The following is a 12,560-nucleotide window of genomic DNA, read 5'->3' on the forward strand; positions in this document are numbered from 1 at the left end:
GGGCATGCTGCAAGGTGTTGGCGTGGCCATGCGGGGCGTCGGCTGGTTATGGATGTAAACATCATGCTCAGGTACGGTTTGTAGAATCATGGCAGTGACATAGTCGCTGAGACGCTGAGTCCATCTGCGAGGGCCAGGCGCTGCCAGGCTGGGATCAGACACTCCCTGCCCACCCCTACAACTCCGCACGGAAAGGACGACGTCAGAGGGTTCCATTGCTTTAAAATGACACAAACGCATCCTGCGGCAGTGAATTCTGAAGCTGATTACCCCATGACCTTTGACTCCTCCGTCGTCTTTGACTCCTGTGACTCCGCTCAGTCCGCAGTTCCTCCATGTTTCACCTCGTGCCTCATTCCGTCCCATCAGGCCTCTCTTTCTGGTCTGCCTCCTGTGCGCTGCTCTGACTCTCTGAGCAAATGCAGCTCTACACTTTTCTCCCAGAGGGTACAAGGTGACAGAGCCCAAACAGTCATTCATCCTAATAGATAAATTTGTAAAAAAAAAAAAAAAAGTTCATATATTTACAATTAATTATTACACATTGGTATAAGTAACACCAGCTGCAAATATAACATTACAACATTAATTTTATTTAATATGTTCTTAATATGTTCAAATAGCATTTTCTATTGACCAGTAGGGGGTGTAATTGCACCCCCAGAAAAATCGCCAATACTCATGAGATGCATTACATGCGAGGGAATGCCTTGGTTCCACAGACTGGCCCTGGTGGACTAACTTGAGTCAGATTTTTTAGCATTTATTTGTTTACACACTCCGCTATAACTTATTATAGATCAGTCTCTTAAGTTCAAAGTCATAACGAGGAGCTGCACTGCGTACCTGCAGTGTGTGTTTAAATCCAGCCAGACCGGAAAGGAAATGTTTTGTGCATTTATTGCGACTTCATTCAAATAAGGAAGGATGTTATCAGCGGAATGGAGTATCTGACTTCCTCCCATCTGGACGGCCCCCAGTGTTTGGCTCAAGTGGGCTGTCCACAGCATTTTTCCCAGTCAGCACTGCTGGACTGGGATTCTTAACCCAGGTCAGTGCCCTGTGTGTGGAGGAATGACGGCTGCAGTGGAGTTCTTCACCAGACCCTTCAAGAGCTCTGTGGCCCAAACATTGTTCAACTGGTTACCGCTGCTGGCCAGCTGTCTCTCACTGCACTGAAGGAGTCAGTCCCTCAGCTAGAGGGGAGCATGGAGCACATCTGCACAGCTGCCTTACTTATGCGTCTCGCGAATGCCTTCAAGGTGGCTGGGAGACGTCAGGCTTTTACACCCTGTGACAAAGACACTGTAATAGGTGTAGAAAGCGACTGCGCTGCAGCATTAATAGCTTGGCTGGCGAGCTTTCCGCAGACAGGTCACATGGTCATCGTGCATGTGACTGTATGGGTGCTTGACTTTGTGTCAGGCATGAAAACCAGGCTCCATGTCTGCTTTCAATCACCAGAGACCTGGAAATGGACTGATGGCTTCCTTCCAAGTGGTCACTACTGGGCGGTTTATCTGCTCTGCAAATCCTGGAAGGGTGATTCTTCCTGTCATTTTAATTTACTCCAGTATTTCCCAACCCGGTCCTTGAGGACCTCCAGCCAGTCCACGCTTTTTGCTCCCTCTCAGCTCCCTGCCAGGCAGTCCATGTTTTTGCTCCCTACCAAAAGCTGGGAAGAAGCAAAAACATGGACTGTCTGGGGGTCCCCAAGAACTGGGTTGGGAAACACTGATTTACTGAAATTCATACTGGATTACATGCCTGTAATGGCAGAGATCCAGCAGGCACTTGAGAATAAATTCCCAAAGTAAATTTTAAGTTATGGATAGCTATGGGAGGCATATAAGGATAGCTATGGGAGGCATATAAGGATAGTTATGGGAGGCATATAAGGATAGCTATGGGAGGCATATAAGGATAGCTATGGTAGGCATATAAGGATAGCTATGGTAGGCATATAAAGGGAAACACATACCTGTCTTCGTGGGGGTTTAAAATCGATGTCGACGTGCTCATGCACACGAATGGAAGAATGCAGGTGGACCCCCCCCATGGATACCAGTCATGTCTTGTCCAACCATCCACTTTGGGTGTGTTGATATAATCCGTTCACTCACACCCTCCTCCTTATCTCTCTTCCTCTCCTTCATTCCTTCACCCCTCCCCCCCCCCCCCCCCCCAGCTGGGCTTTGCTGATCTCAACATGGCAGAGTTCGCTGGCTCGGGGTCCACAGTGCGCTGCTGTTTGCTGGAGGGGTATGACACCAAGAACACGAGGCAGGACAACTCCATCCTCAAGGTCAGAGGTCACTGTATGGGCATCAGAGGGCAGTGTGTCACTTCACTTGTGTATGGCTGGGGTATTCAGCTGTGACAAGGGCTTGGTGTTTCCATGCCTACTTGTGGGTGTGTGTGGGAGGGGTGCAAATTGATAAAGTTGATAAGGTTCTAAGCGTTAATCTTTGTGGGGCTCAGATTTGCAACTTGATCACTGTGTGAGTTTTAAAGCATAGGCATCTGTTGTCCTGAAGGCTGCTCTGTGAAACGCCATCTGTAATGGGTTGTAAATGTAATCAATTAGTCATTAATAAGTTTCTTCATGATACTGTTTCCAGGTTACAATCGCAATGACACTTTTATCTGGAGATCCATGTTTTAAAAGGTGAGCAGTTTTTAAGTTATGCGACCGCGTTGTCAGAAAAGGCATTAAAAGATGAAAATTTGGCGCCATCTCATGGCCAGAAATGGCGTTGTTAGTGACGGACTAATCGGACCCTCATAAGTTCTGAGTGGGAATGTGTGTGTTAGGTTTTTACACTGACAGAAAGCTGTGTGATGTCATCTTTGGTTGCCAGACCCCCTAGCACTGCAAAGACCATTTCTATGCCGGGGCAGGACCACTCACTGCAGCCAGACTGTAAAGGGGCGGGGACTGCAGCCCCTGGCACACCAGCCGGGGTCGTCATGGCACCAGGGCGCTTTCCCAAACCCAAACCTACAGTCGGCTCAGGTGAGAGATGTGTGACCATTGGGTGGCCAAAGAGTGTGTGGTTACGATGGTTAGATATACAAAGCAGGAGAAACTGACATCTACTGTCTGTTGTGGATTTTTGCCAAAACAACAACAAAAACCTACATCCGCCTAAATGCACAAACTCTCTACCTGTCTTATACCAAATGAAAGTGGGGGGTGAAGACTGTACACTACACCAGAGTCCCATCCCAAATCACTGAAATACTGCCCCAAAAGAGTGAAACACCAGACATCCACGCTACTGGCGGAACTACAACCAGTGCAACAACTAGGGGCCCTACGGAGGGTCGATGGGCCCCTTCCTTGGGGGGTGGGGGGGGGGATCAGGTGGCTGTTGGTCTATTAGTAAAAATTACCAAAGCACAAATGTTTCTCATATAGGGAGGGGCCTTGCGCCACTGATCCACGCCCCTCCACCTCCAATCATGTTGATTTATCAGAATGTTTATCTCCTTAAGATCTCTATCTGTATCAGGCACAAACTATTCATATCAGTTGCTAGTTAACATCCCAAGAAGGGGAGGGTCTTTAACTGTGGGATTGTCAGCACTGAGACATGGTGATCAATGTGAGACATTGATGCTGGTATGCGATGGTTTTTCACAGTAGTATCACACTCTGCCAATATGTACATATCGGATCCTGAGAAGACACACATATGTGTAGCTGTGTGTGTATCTGCGGCATTTATAAGACTTAGTCTTTGTTCTTAACTACCTCCCTGCCATCCAGGTCCAGGTTGACCCAGAACCTTGGGCTGGTGTTTTCTCATATGCGGTTTTGCTTCTCAGTCCCAGGTCTGCCGGAGGAGGCTGATCAGAGCCCGCTCCAGAGCCGGTCCAGCCCGGATGAGGTCTTCCACTCGGGTCACTCCCGTAACTCCAGCTACACTAGCCAACACAGCAAAATATCAGGTGACATAGACACGCACAAATCTGCCCTTCGTTTGACTTCTGGTAGGTCACCCATAGCTTCAGGTTATCTGCCCTGGCTCTTGCAGCTCTTATGACTGGCCTGTAATAACCAGACAGAGACAGACGGAGCCCCTGAGTGCTGATGGTAAAACACTCTTTCCAGGGTACAGCACAGAGCACTCGCACTCCTCCAGCCTGACGGACCTCACACATCACCGCAACACCTCAACCAGCAGCAGCATCTCTGGGGGGCTTGCCGAGCCGGAAAAGGAGCCTGAGAAGCCACCCCGACCAGAGAAACCCCCCCGGCCACCAAGGCCAGCCCTGCCCCCCAACAGGCCTTCAAGGTCAGTCCCATTTGACCAATCACTTTAAATAATTATTTATAATTTTAATAACCCTTAGAGACTGATCAGAGTCTGTCTTAGAACAGAACAAAACCAGGCTAATGGAAATAAAACAAATTCTGGATTTCAACAAATTTCAATAAACCTAGATGAAAATTGAAAAACGCAACCATTTAAGGGACAGTGAAAAGGTAGAGCAGTGTTTCCCGATCCAGTCCTCGGGGACACACAGATAGTTCAGGTTTTTGCTCCCTAAGCAAAAATGTGGACTGTCTGGTAGATGGAGCAAAAACATGGACCGACTGTCCATTCTTGAGGACTGGACTGGGAAACAGGTAGAGGACAAAATAAAAATACCTTTGACAGTTTGGTCTCATTAGCTAACAAAACTATGCCGTCATCAGTAGTCTCACAGTAGACATGTTCAATGGTTCAAAGACATGCAAAAACGCAGTTGAGGCGTGAGAGATTTTAGAAACTATGCAAAGTTCAAAGTTTGTGTACAGGATTGCACATTCATTAAGAGGCAGAGCTGGAGGCAATCTATAGTGCTCACAGGAAGTGTTGGGAGGTTTGCTTAATTCAGTAAAAATATTGCAGATTTATTGGTTATATAACATAAATAAATCATTACTTTTTATGGTTTGGGGATTCAACACTAGAATAAGCAGGTATTAGCTAAGAGGATGCCTGATGTCTCCCAATAACCAGCCACCAGCAAATGCACCGTCCTTCACCATCTGACACATTCCAAAGCTGGACCAGATATAATCATCACGTGTGCCCTCAGGCCACTCGGTGACAATGTCTGTAAAACATCCTTGATGGCTGCATATCACCTGGACATTTAGGCCTAGTGCCAAGAATGCTTTCTGGTTCCATCCACTGCACCTACAATGCCAGGTATGCCCGCAACTGTGGGCATACCTGGCAAGCTGTGTTGTGCTGCACTTACATATATGAATTTATGCAAAATCAGTTCCATTCTAATTCTATTTCCTTAAATTCAAAGGCGGATTCCGATTAGTGATTTAAAAAGTGGTGATTTGGCATCATGTTTTCAACGCGCAATTCTTTGAATTGAATCTGATTTTCAAGGTCATTCTCAAGTCACCTCTGAATGATACCCATCCCTGTAATGTACTCAGATTGCATACAGGTGATACAACAACGAGCCCCTTTTATATCTTATAGTCGACATTACAGTTTTATATTGCGATATTGACCTCTTCTTATACCATCAGCATTATTTTGTTGTCCAAAAAAGACCCTCAGTGTCTTTGTGATCTACATGTTCTGACCCAGTCGTCTGGCCATAATGATTTTGCCCTCAGTCACTCATGTCTTTAGTCCTGCCTATTTCTTCTGCATTCAATACGTCAACTATGACTACCCAACACTGATTCATTTGCGATTGGATTACTGGAGCATAATTTATGGCTCCTCCAGCAAGTCATAAAGTTATTAGATACTGTTCATCTTGAAGGCATCCCTTTTGCCCTGGGGGCATTTAGCACTTCTCCTGTTCAGCATTTGTGTGTGGAAGCTAGTAACACAGGTGCAGCTAACTCTGTGAGCCTTCGCTGTACGACACGCAAAAGCTCCGCTTCTGTAAAAGAAGTCTGTGCTCTTTTGTTCACATTGAATGGCAGATTTCTTAGTTTGCTAAATGATGTTAAATCTTGTCTTCAAGTACTAACGTGTGTAGGCTCTCAGTCGTCCAGCACATGATAATCTATAGGGCTTGAATGGAAGGCAACTGGACTTTTTTCAGTTTCTTGAAAACGTTTCACCTCTCATCCGGAAGCCTTCTTCGGTTTTGAACTTCTTGGGATGTTTATGAACTGCAGAAGCCTTTCGGATGAGAGGTGAAACGTTTTCAAGAAATTGAAAAAAGTCCAGTTGCCTGCCATTCAAGCCCTCAAGATTTCAAGTACTAACATCTTTAAAGACAGGCCATCTGACAGAAATTTTAAACTAAATGAGCAATTCATGGCAAAAAATAATGTTTACTTCTTTTGGGGCCCAGACCAATGTGGTGTATTCAGTAATGACCAGGCAGAGGTTCCTGCTTGGGTGCTTCCAGTACTGCCTTCAGGCATCAAGCCTGAACTCATGCAAACTGAATGGGAAGAGCGTGTAACTGAACGTCATGAAACCAACCCAGCTGCTTGTGAAATCGCTGGGACCAGATTGGGTATGGAAAGTGCAGCTCAGGATGTACTACGCTTATGTTTTTACTAACTGGTGAGGGATCCCCTCTGTCTCACATGTCAAAGACCTCTGTCACTATAGCACGTTTTAAATGAATTATTTTAATTCCATTGGTTAAATGTGTCCAGTAAAGGCCTTCAATATTGTTTTCGCAAGGTTAAATCAGAGGAAGTTGTAGATTTATTTTTTTGTTGTTGAAAAAACAGCTATTGAATTTTATAAATTGTTGCTTGTTTTTTGTATAGTTCAAACTTTTATTGATCCATAAATGTCCAGACACTTCCATCTTACAACACTCGGTGTAACATAACAATACGGACAGTATAGTATCAAACTAATATAAACATACTTGGTAAACACAGGAGTCCCCATATATTAGGCCATCCAACTGAACTGTAAAACAAGTAATGCAAGGATGCAAACACTTATCACACACTCCTCTTATCCTGAACATGAGGTAATTTATGGCACAAACCAGCCCAGATACCCTTCATCTTCCAATCCCTCCCATCTATCCTGGCCACCATTTTTTCATAGGAGGCTTCCAGTTGCCGACAGTCAACACTAAGTATTCAGTATTATATTACTGTAGTCATGTCTCCTAATAGACACAAACATTGCCAGTGTCATCTTTAACCATTTAGCTAAGATTTCTAATACTTCACAACAGAATGGATAGACCTGTAACTTGTTGCTTGTAAACATTATAGTTTTATATATTTTGTTCCTTCTTGGGATGTTTATTTTGTATCTTTCTTTAGATGCAACCTGGTTTTCACCATTAGTTTTCACCTTGCTGGCGTGGGGTTAAAACGTGATCTAAACAAATTCAGAATGACATTCATCCAGAGATTCGCCTTCTCGGGGAATTTCAAGAGCCACTGATATATTTCTTTACAAATGAAACGCAGGAGCAGATAGAATCAGTGTTTGCACGTCATGTGGGTTTTGTATAACAAACAGGCCAGTGTTCAGGTGTGCAGTCTAGACAACACACTGGCAAAGGTGACTTTATGTGACTGCAGTCCCTGTTTTGCACAGGAGGACAAAGGTGTCTGTGGAGAATCACCCTAGCTGGGTGGACGATACCCGCATGGACGCGGATGACATTGTGGATAAGATTGTCCAGAGCCAGAACTTCGCTGATGTCAGCAACAACGAAGGTGAGAAAACAGCATCGTGGCTTGGATCAGAAACCATCAGAATGCAGTTTTGGAAACGGATCCATGACAGGAGCATGTTACTCTCTTTTCAGGGTATTTATGTTAAACCGGATCATAACATAATGACCCCCCCCCCCCCATTTTTTCCTGTCACAGACAGCAATCTGAGACTGTTTGTCAGCAGGGATGGTACTACTGCGCTTGGTGGGATTCAGCTGGGGGCTAACAGGTGAGTGACTGGCGTACTGGGTGGGAGGGGGTGTGTCAGCAGATGGGAGGTGCACCAGGATGCTGATATGCACCAGGATGCTGATATGCACCAGGATGCTGATATGCACCAGGATGCTGATATGCACCAGTATTTTATTTCAGCTATAAATGCTACTGAAAACTATTAGCAGGTAGAGCTGAGGGGTGTCAGAGATTAAGAAACTGAACTTTTGATTAAAATGTGGCAGATTTAAAGGCCAGACTACTGCTGCATTTTCTTTAACCAAATGACTCAATATTCAGCTGTATAAATTAATCTGACAGGAAGCCATAAGCGGTGTGTTTCAAACAATGTTTTTGTATCATAAACACAGCTGGATGGAAATGCTTATGACCAAATGAGCTGTTGGGTATTAATTACTAAGAGTCACATGCGCTGTATAATAACTGAGTGACTCATTGACTGGCTACTCACTACAAATTTGCATCATACCTCTGGTGTTTTTTTATTTCTTATTTTGTAAGCCTTTCCATGTGTCAAATTGGGCCGTGTTTTCATCTCGTCACAGTGGCCGTGTTTGGGTGGGGGTGCACTCTGACTTTGGCAATCGCTATTGTGATGAGACGGCACCGGGCCCCAGCCCTGCCCTTCCACACGCCCCTGTGCTGATAATTGTTTTTCACATCATCCTCTTTGTTCTTCCAGGGTGTCAGCTGGTGTCTTCGAACCCGTGGTGATCGAAAGCCATTAGAAGCCCTGGAGGTTCCGGCTTCAGCATTCTCCAGCCCCCCCTCCCCCGCCCCGATTCACCCCTTCCCCCTGGTTTTGGAAAATAGAGAAGGGGACGAGTAGCTTCAGCCTGGGGTGGTGCAGGACACTGCTACTTCCTGTGGATTCCCTGTCTCCTGCTGTATTGTGTGTTTGTGTTTGTTTGTGTGTGTGTTTGTGAGAGAGATTGAGAGAGAGAACATGTGGTTTTCATGGTGTTTATGAGCAAGACAGACAAAGCACTTCACTGAACTCCACCAGGCCATAACATTACAAAACCGATGGAATGATATAGTACCATCCAAAGGTTAGGGTGGATTCAATGGTGGTAATTACGAATATCACATATTTATTGTTATAGTTACTAATTGGAATGGTATATTCAAAAGACCATAAGTATTCAAGTTATGTGGCAGCATGGCAGTGCATTGTGGGAGCTGTAATGCCACATTTATAAGTGGAGGACTACAAGTCCTATGGAACCTTTTTTTTGTTCCAAATGACAAAGGGAGCAACTACAGAAACAACTTTTTCCCCCTTGCATTGAGTTTTGGGAAGTGTGTGTTCGCATGGTGCTACCAAGTGGCATGGTTTGACTTGACTTGCTCCCCTCACATCACAGCCTGGCACAAGAAACATATAAAGCTCACTATTGGTAGCTATGCTTCAACACTGAATCATTTCAAGTCGTGCCTATAGGTTGGTTATGTGCTCAGCAGGAAACGACCTGGAGCATTCTTAGTTCTTTATATACAATATGTATTTCTGTCAATAAGCTAATAAGGAGAGTATGGAAAGTAGCTGATTGTAGGGTTGAGATAGATACGCAAAGATGCCGTGGCTGAAGTGAGCAGAGCAGAAAAAAATCTGTGTTGGTGATCTGTGCTTCTCAGTTTGGTCCTGGACAGCTGAGCAGGTTTGATCACGCATACAGACTGACCACCCAGTCATTCAAAGATTGTAGCTTAGTCTCCATGGAGACAGAGTGACCAAGGTAGCTCTGCCGATGAGGTGCTGGGGGTTGATGGGGGCAACCTGTTGCATTGTGGGTATGGTGGCAGCTGACATGCTGGGTTATGTCTTATTTCACAGCATACCTGTACAGGGCAGTGGTGGAGAGTGGAAATGTTTCCCGATGGAGAGGGCTGCCTTCCCCCCCCCCCCCACAATAAATGTGCTGTGCACTGTTTTAGACCCCCCACCCCCTCATGGGCAAGTCTCCACGGATAACGTGTCAGAGACTTAACATCAGAGACTGTGATGGAAATGGATATAAAGAGGGCAGATTATTCTGCACATTGTAGGTGTCTTTGTCTTTTAGGAACACCATAATATGTTGAATACATTAAAGTATGGCAATTATCTACAGACTTTTGTTAATCTAAGCTTCATTTCCCTTATGATGCTTCTTAATATTGTGAAAAAGGTGCTGGGTTTGGGCTGAATAGGGTTCGGTGTTAAAACATCTGAGACACAGCTACTGACACGATAATGTGATCACCAAAATATTCCCCACACCTTTACCTTTATTATAGCAATGACTGCTCAAAAATGGCTAACAGCACACCCTGGTGGTGGACAGAACAAGCTCGTCAATCATGTTGCTTGCATGGCCCGTTGTGGGCTTGTTTTTTGGGATCGCAAGGCGCCTTTCTATCCAACCAAAATTAATCAACGTGTGGATAGGGCAGTTTTTAGTAAGAAAACTCATACCCTGTTAACCCAGGAAGCCAAAAGCCATTTATTCTTTGGAATAAGAATGCCAGATAAAATATTGATTTGTTTTTTCCTATTATTCACAATATGTGGAGATGTCGAGATGTGTGTATTTGAAATGTCACCCATTGTTTGGTGTTTGCCAATTGGCAGGAAACTCGGATTCTGTTCATAGTAGTTATTTTCTGGACATTTCAAACCAGCGGGCTGGTTTTTTGTTTTTTGTTTTTTTAATATAGCCATATCCCACAGCAAATAAAAATACTTCATCCTGATTAAGTACCACGTTTAATTAATACAAATGGATCTAAGGTTTTTTGTGTATACAAGACTGCTTTTACGTGTTCAAAAATTGGTCCTATATACTTGACCGTTTGCAACCTGTGATTTTTGTTTTTAATGAAATAAAAGTAGATACTGCTGTTACGAGCTCATACATCAATGTTGACACTTTATGGGACGCCGACATACATGGCCACTAGAGGGCGGACATTACCCGCTAACGGCGAAGGACCTGAGTCACTCCTGTAAACTCGCTGGCTTCTGAGGCTGGTTCTCTGAAGAAATCCGTATAGATGTTCCCTAGAGCCCTGAATCCTGCACTTAAAGGGTGCCTCTTTCTAAATGCTCGTTAAAACAGCACTTAAAACGGTGGCCATTCGCTTTATTAAACTCTCCACTGTAAAACTGTTATTTCTTACTGTCCTCATGAGCTATGCACAGGAATATACTACTAATTTAAAAGTTTATAACATTAAAGTTAATATAAGTGATAAATGTTTCCATAACATTTTTTCTTAACATTTTATCACGTTATGTTAAGAGAACTATATAGATGATTATTTTTATGGTTTTCCAGAAATGTTTTATTTGTTTTTAAATAAGACAGGTGTGAAATTCGCTGCAAATTCTATTCGAATACACTGTTCAAACATGGTTTAATTTGAAACGTGAAACGGTATTACAAAGTATAATAATACCATGTGAGAGTGTAATTCTATATTTTAAATGTAACTAGAAATCGCGTAAATGTACAATTTTTGCCAGAATAAAGGTTACATCGTTTTATGAAGAAAACTCTTGCACTGTTTTGTGTCTTGTGCTGGCTAATTTCTGTTCAGTGTCACTGCGACCGTAGCGGTAATGGAGAATTGATGTATCTTTACCTCCTACTCTAATTTTCCGTAAATCATAATTTGCAAATTCTAAACATTTGGATGCAAAATGGCCGTCACGTGTCTTTCATGTGGAAGAGGCATAAAGAATTAGGCTATTTAAATGTCCCTATTTCAGAAATTAAGAATTAAAATTACAAGTACGTTTTAAACGATTATATATAAACTATTTGATTTTTACATTTATTTTACTTACTACGGGAGTAAATAAAAGCGTCCTGGGAAAAGAAAGCTTATTCAGGCTATTATATGTGTACCTACAATATTATAGTGGTGTCTTGGTAGGTGGGTTTTAGGTGGGTATATGCACCGTAAACTTCCGTACACCCACCTCTGCATCTCTACATATTGAACAGTATTTAAAAGAACCGTTTCCGGGTTATGCTGACGTTTATCTAAAACGGAAACTACATTTCCCTGTATGGGTGTCGTCCAAGAGAGCTATAGATCCGGGTTATTGGACCCGGAAGTAGGTTGTGAAGGGAAAAAGACGCGTGAAACATGGTGAGCTGGGATTTCAAAGCGTTTCTGTAACCACATTCATAGCTGTAGTAAATAATTTAATAACAAATTACGTAAAATACGCTATAGAATCGGAATGCATTATGCAGCATTTGCAAAAATTAAGAAAAATATTTTCATTGATTGACTCTAATAGTTAATTCGATTGCTACTATGTAGTATGATAGTATCTAGCAAGGAAAGCTACACGCGACATGTATCTAGCGGCTCCTATGCGATGTTTTTTTTCTCACTTTAGGCAACTGGAGTGGATCAAGTTGTCGGGATGGGCCTGGTTGCCTTCAGCCTTATCTTGTTTAGCTACTACACGGTCTGGGTGATAGTCCTGGTACATATCCATTTTAAACCGGCATGCGTCTCAGTAACTGCCCTTGTCACATTTGTAATGGCCTTTCATATCTCTTTACTCCTCCGTTTAGCCATTCGTGGACAGCGACCACATCATCCAGAAGTACTTCCTTCCTCGAGAATATTCGGTGATCCTGCCTGG

The 12,560-nt window shown here is 43.6% G+C and overlaps 2 protein-coding genes across 5 annotated transcripts in view; both read left to right on the plus strand.

Moving 5' to 3' along the window:
* The window catches only part of LOC111849855 (early estrogen-induced gene 1 protein-like), a 34,329-nt gene extending 22,879 nt beyond the window's left edge, over nucleotides 1–11,450 (plus strand). For 3 of the 4 annotated variants that reach the window (XM_072714398.1, XM_023823116.2, XM_023823118.2), the window contains exons 6-13: nucleotides 2,189–2,305; nucleotides 2,622–2,668; nucleotides 2,862–3,016; nucleotides 3,832–3,996; nucleotides 4,118–4,301; nucleotides 7,557–7,678; nucleotides 7,835–7,907; nucleotides 8,595–11,450. In XM_072714398.1, coding sequence (XP_072570499.1) covers nucleotides 2,189–2,305; nucleotides 2,622–2,668; nucleotides 2,862–3,016; nucleotides 3,832–3,996; nucleotides 4,118–4,301; nucleotides 7,557–7,678; nucleotides 7,835–7,907; nucleotides 8,595–8,640 — 909 coding nt within the window. In that variant the 3' untranslated portion in view covers nucleotides 8,641–11,450. The remainder of the gene's footprint in view (nucleotides 1–2,188; nucleotides 2,306–2,621; nucleotides 2,669–2,861; nucleotides 3,017–3,831; nucleotides 3,997–4,117; nucleotides 4,302–7,556; nucleotides 7,679–7,834; nucleotides 7,908–8,594) is intronic. The other variant, XM_023823119.2, reaches the window with a different exon arrangement.
* A 505-nt stretch (nucleotides 11,451–11,955) lies between these two features.
* The window catches only part of dpm2 (dolichyl-phosphate mannosyltransferase subunit 2, regulatory), a 1,785-nt gene continuing 1,180 nt past the window's right edge, over nucleotides 11,956–12,560 (plus strand). The window contains exons 1-3 of the mRNA XM_023823136.2: nucleotides 11,956–12,052; nucleotides 12,309–12,398; nucleotides 12,490–12,560. The exon at nucleotides 12,490–12,560 is cut by the window's right edge and continues 32 nt beyond it. Of these exons, the coding sequence (XP_023678904.1) occupies nucleotides 12,050–12,052; nucleotides 12,309–12,398; nucleotides 12,490–12,560 (164 nt within the window). The 5' untranslated portion in view covers nucleotides 11,956–12,049. The remainder of the gene's footprint in view (nucleotides 12,053–12,308; nucleotides 12,399–12,489) is intronic.

The sequence above is a fragment of the Paramormyrops kingsleyae genome, chromosome 7 (assembly GCF_048594095.1).
Source record: "Paramormyrops kingsleyae isolate MSU_618 chromosome 7, PKINGS_0.4, whole genome shotgun sequence".
Classification (NCBI taxonomy): Eukaryota; Metazoa; Chordata; class Actinopteri; order Osteoglossiformes; family Mormyridae; genus Paramormyrops; species Paramormyrops kingsleyae.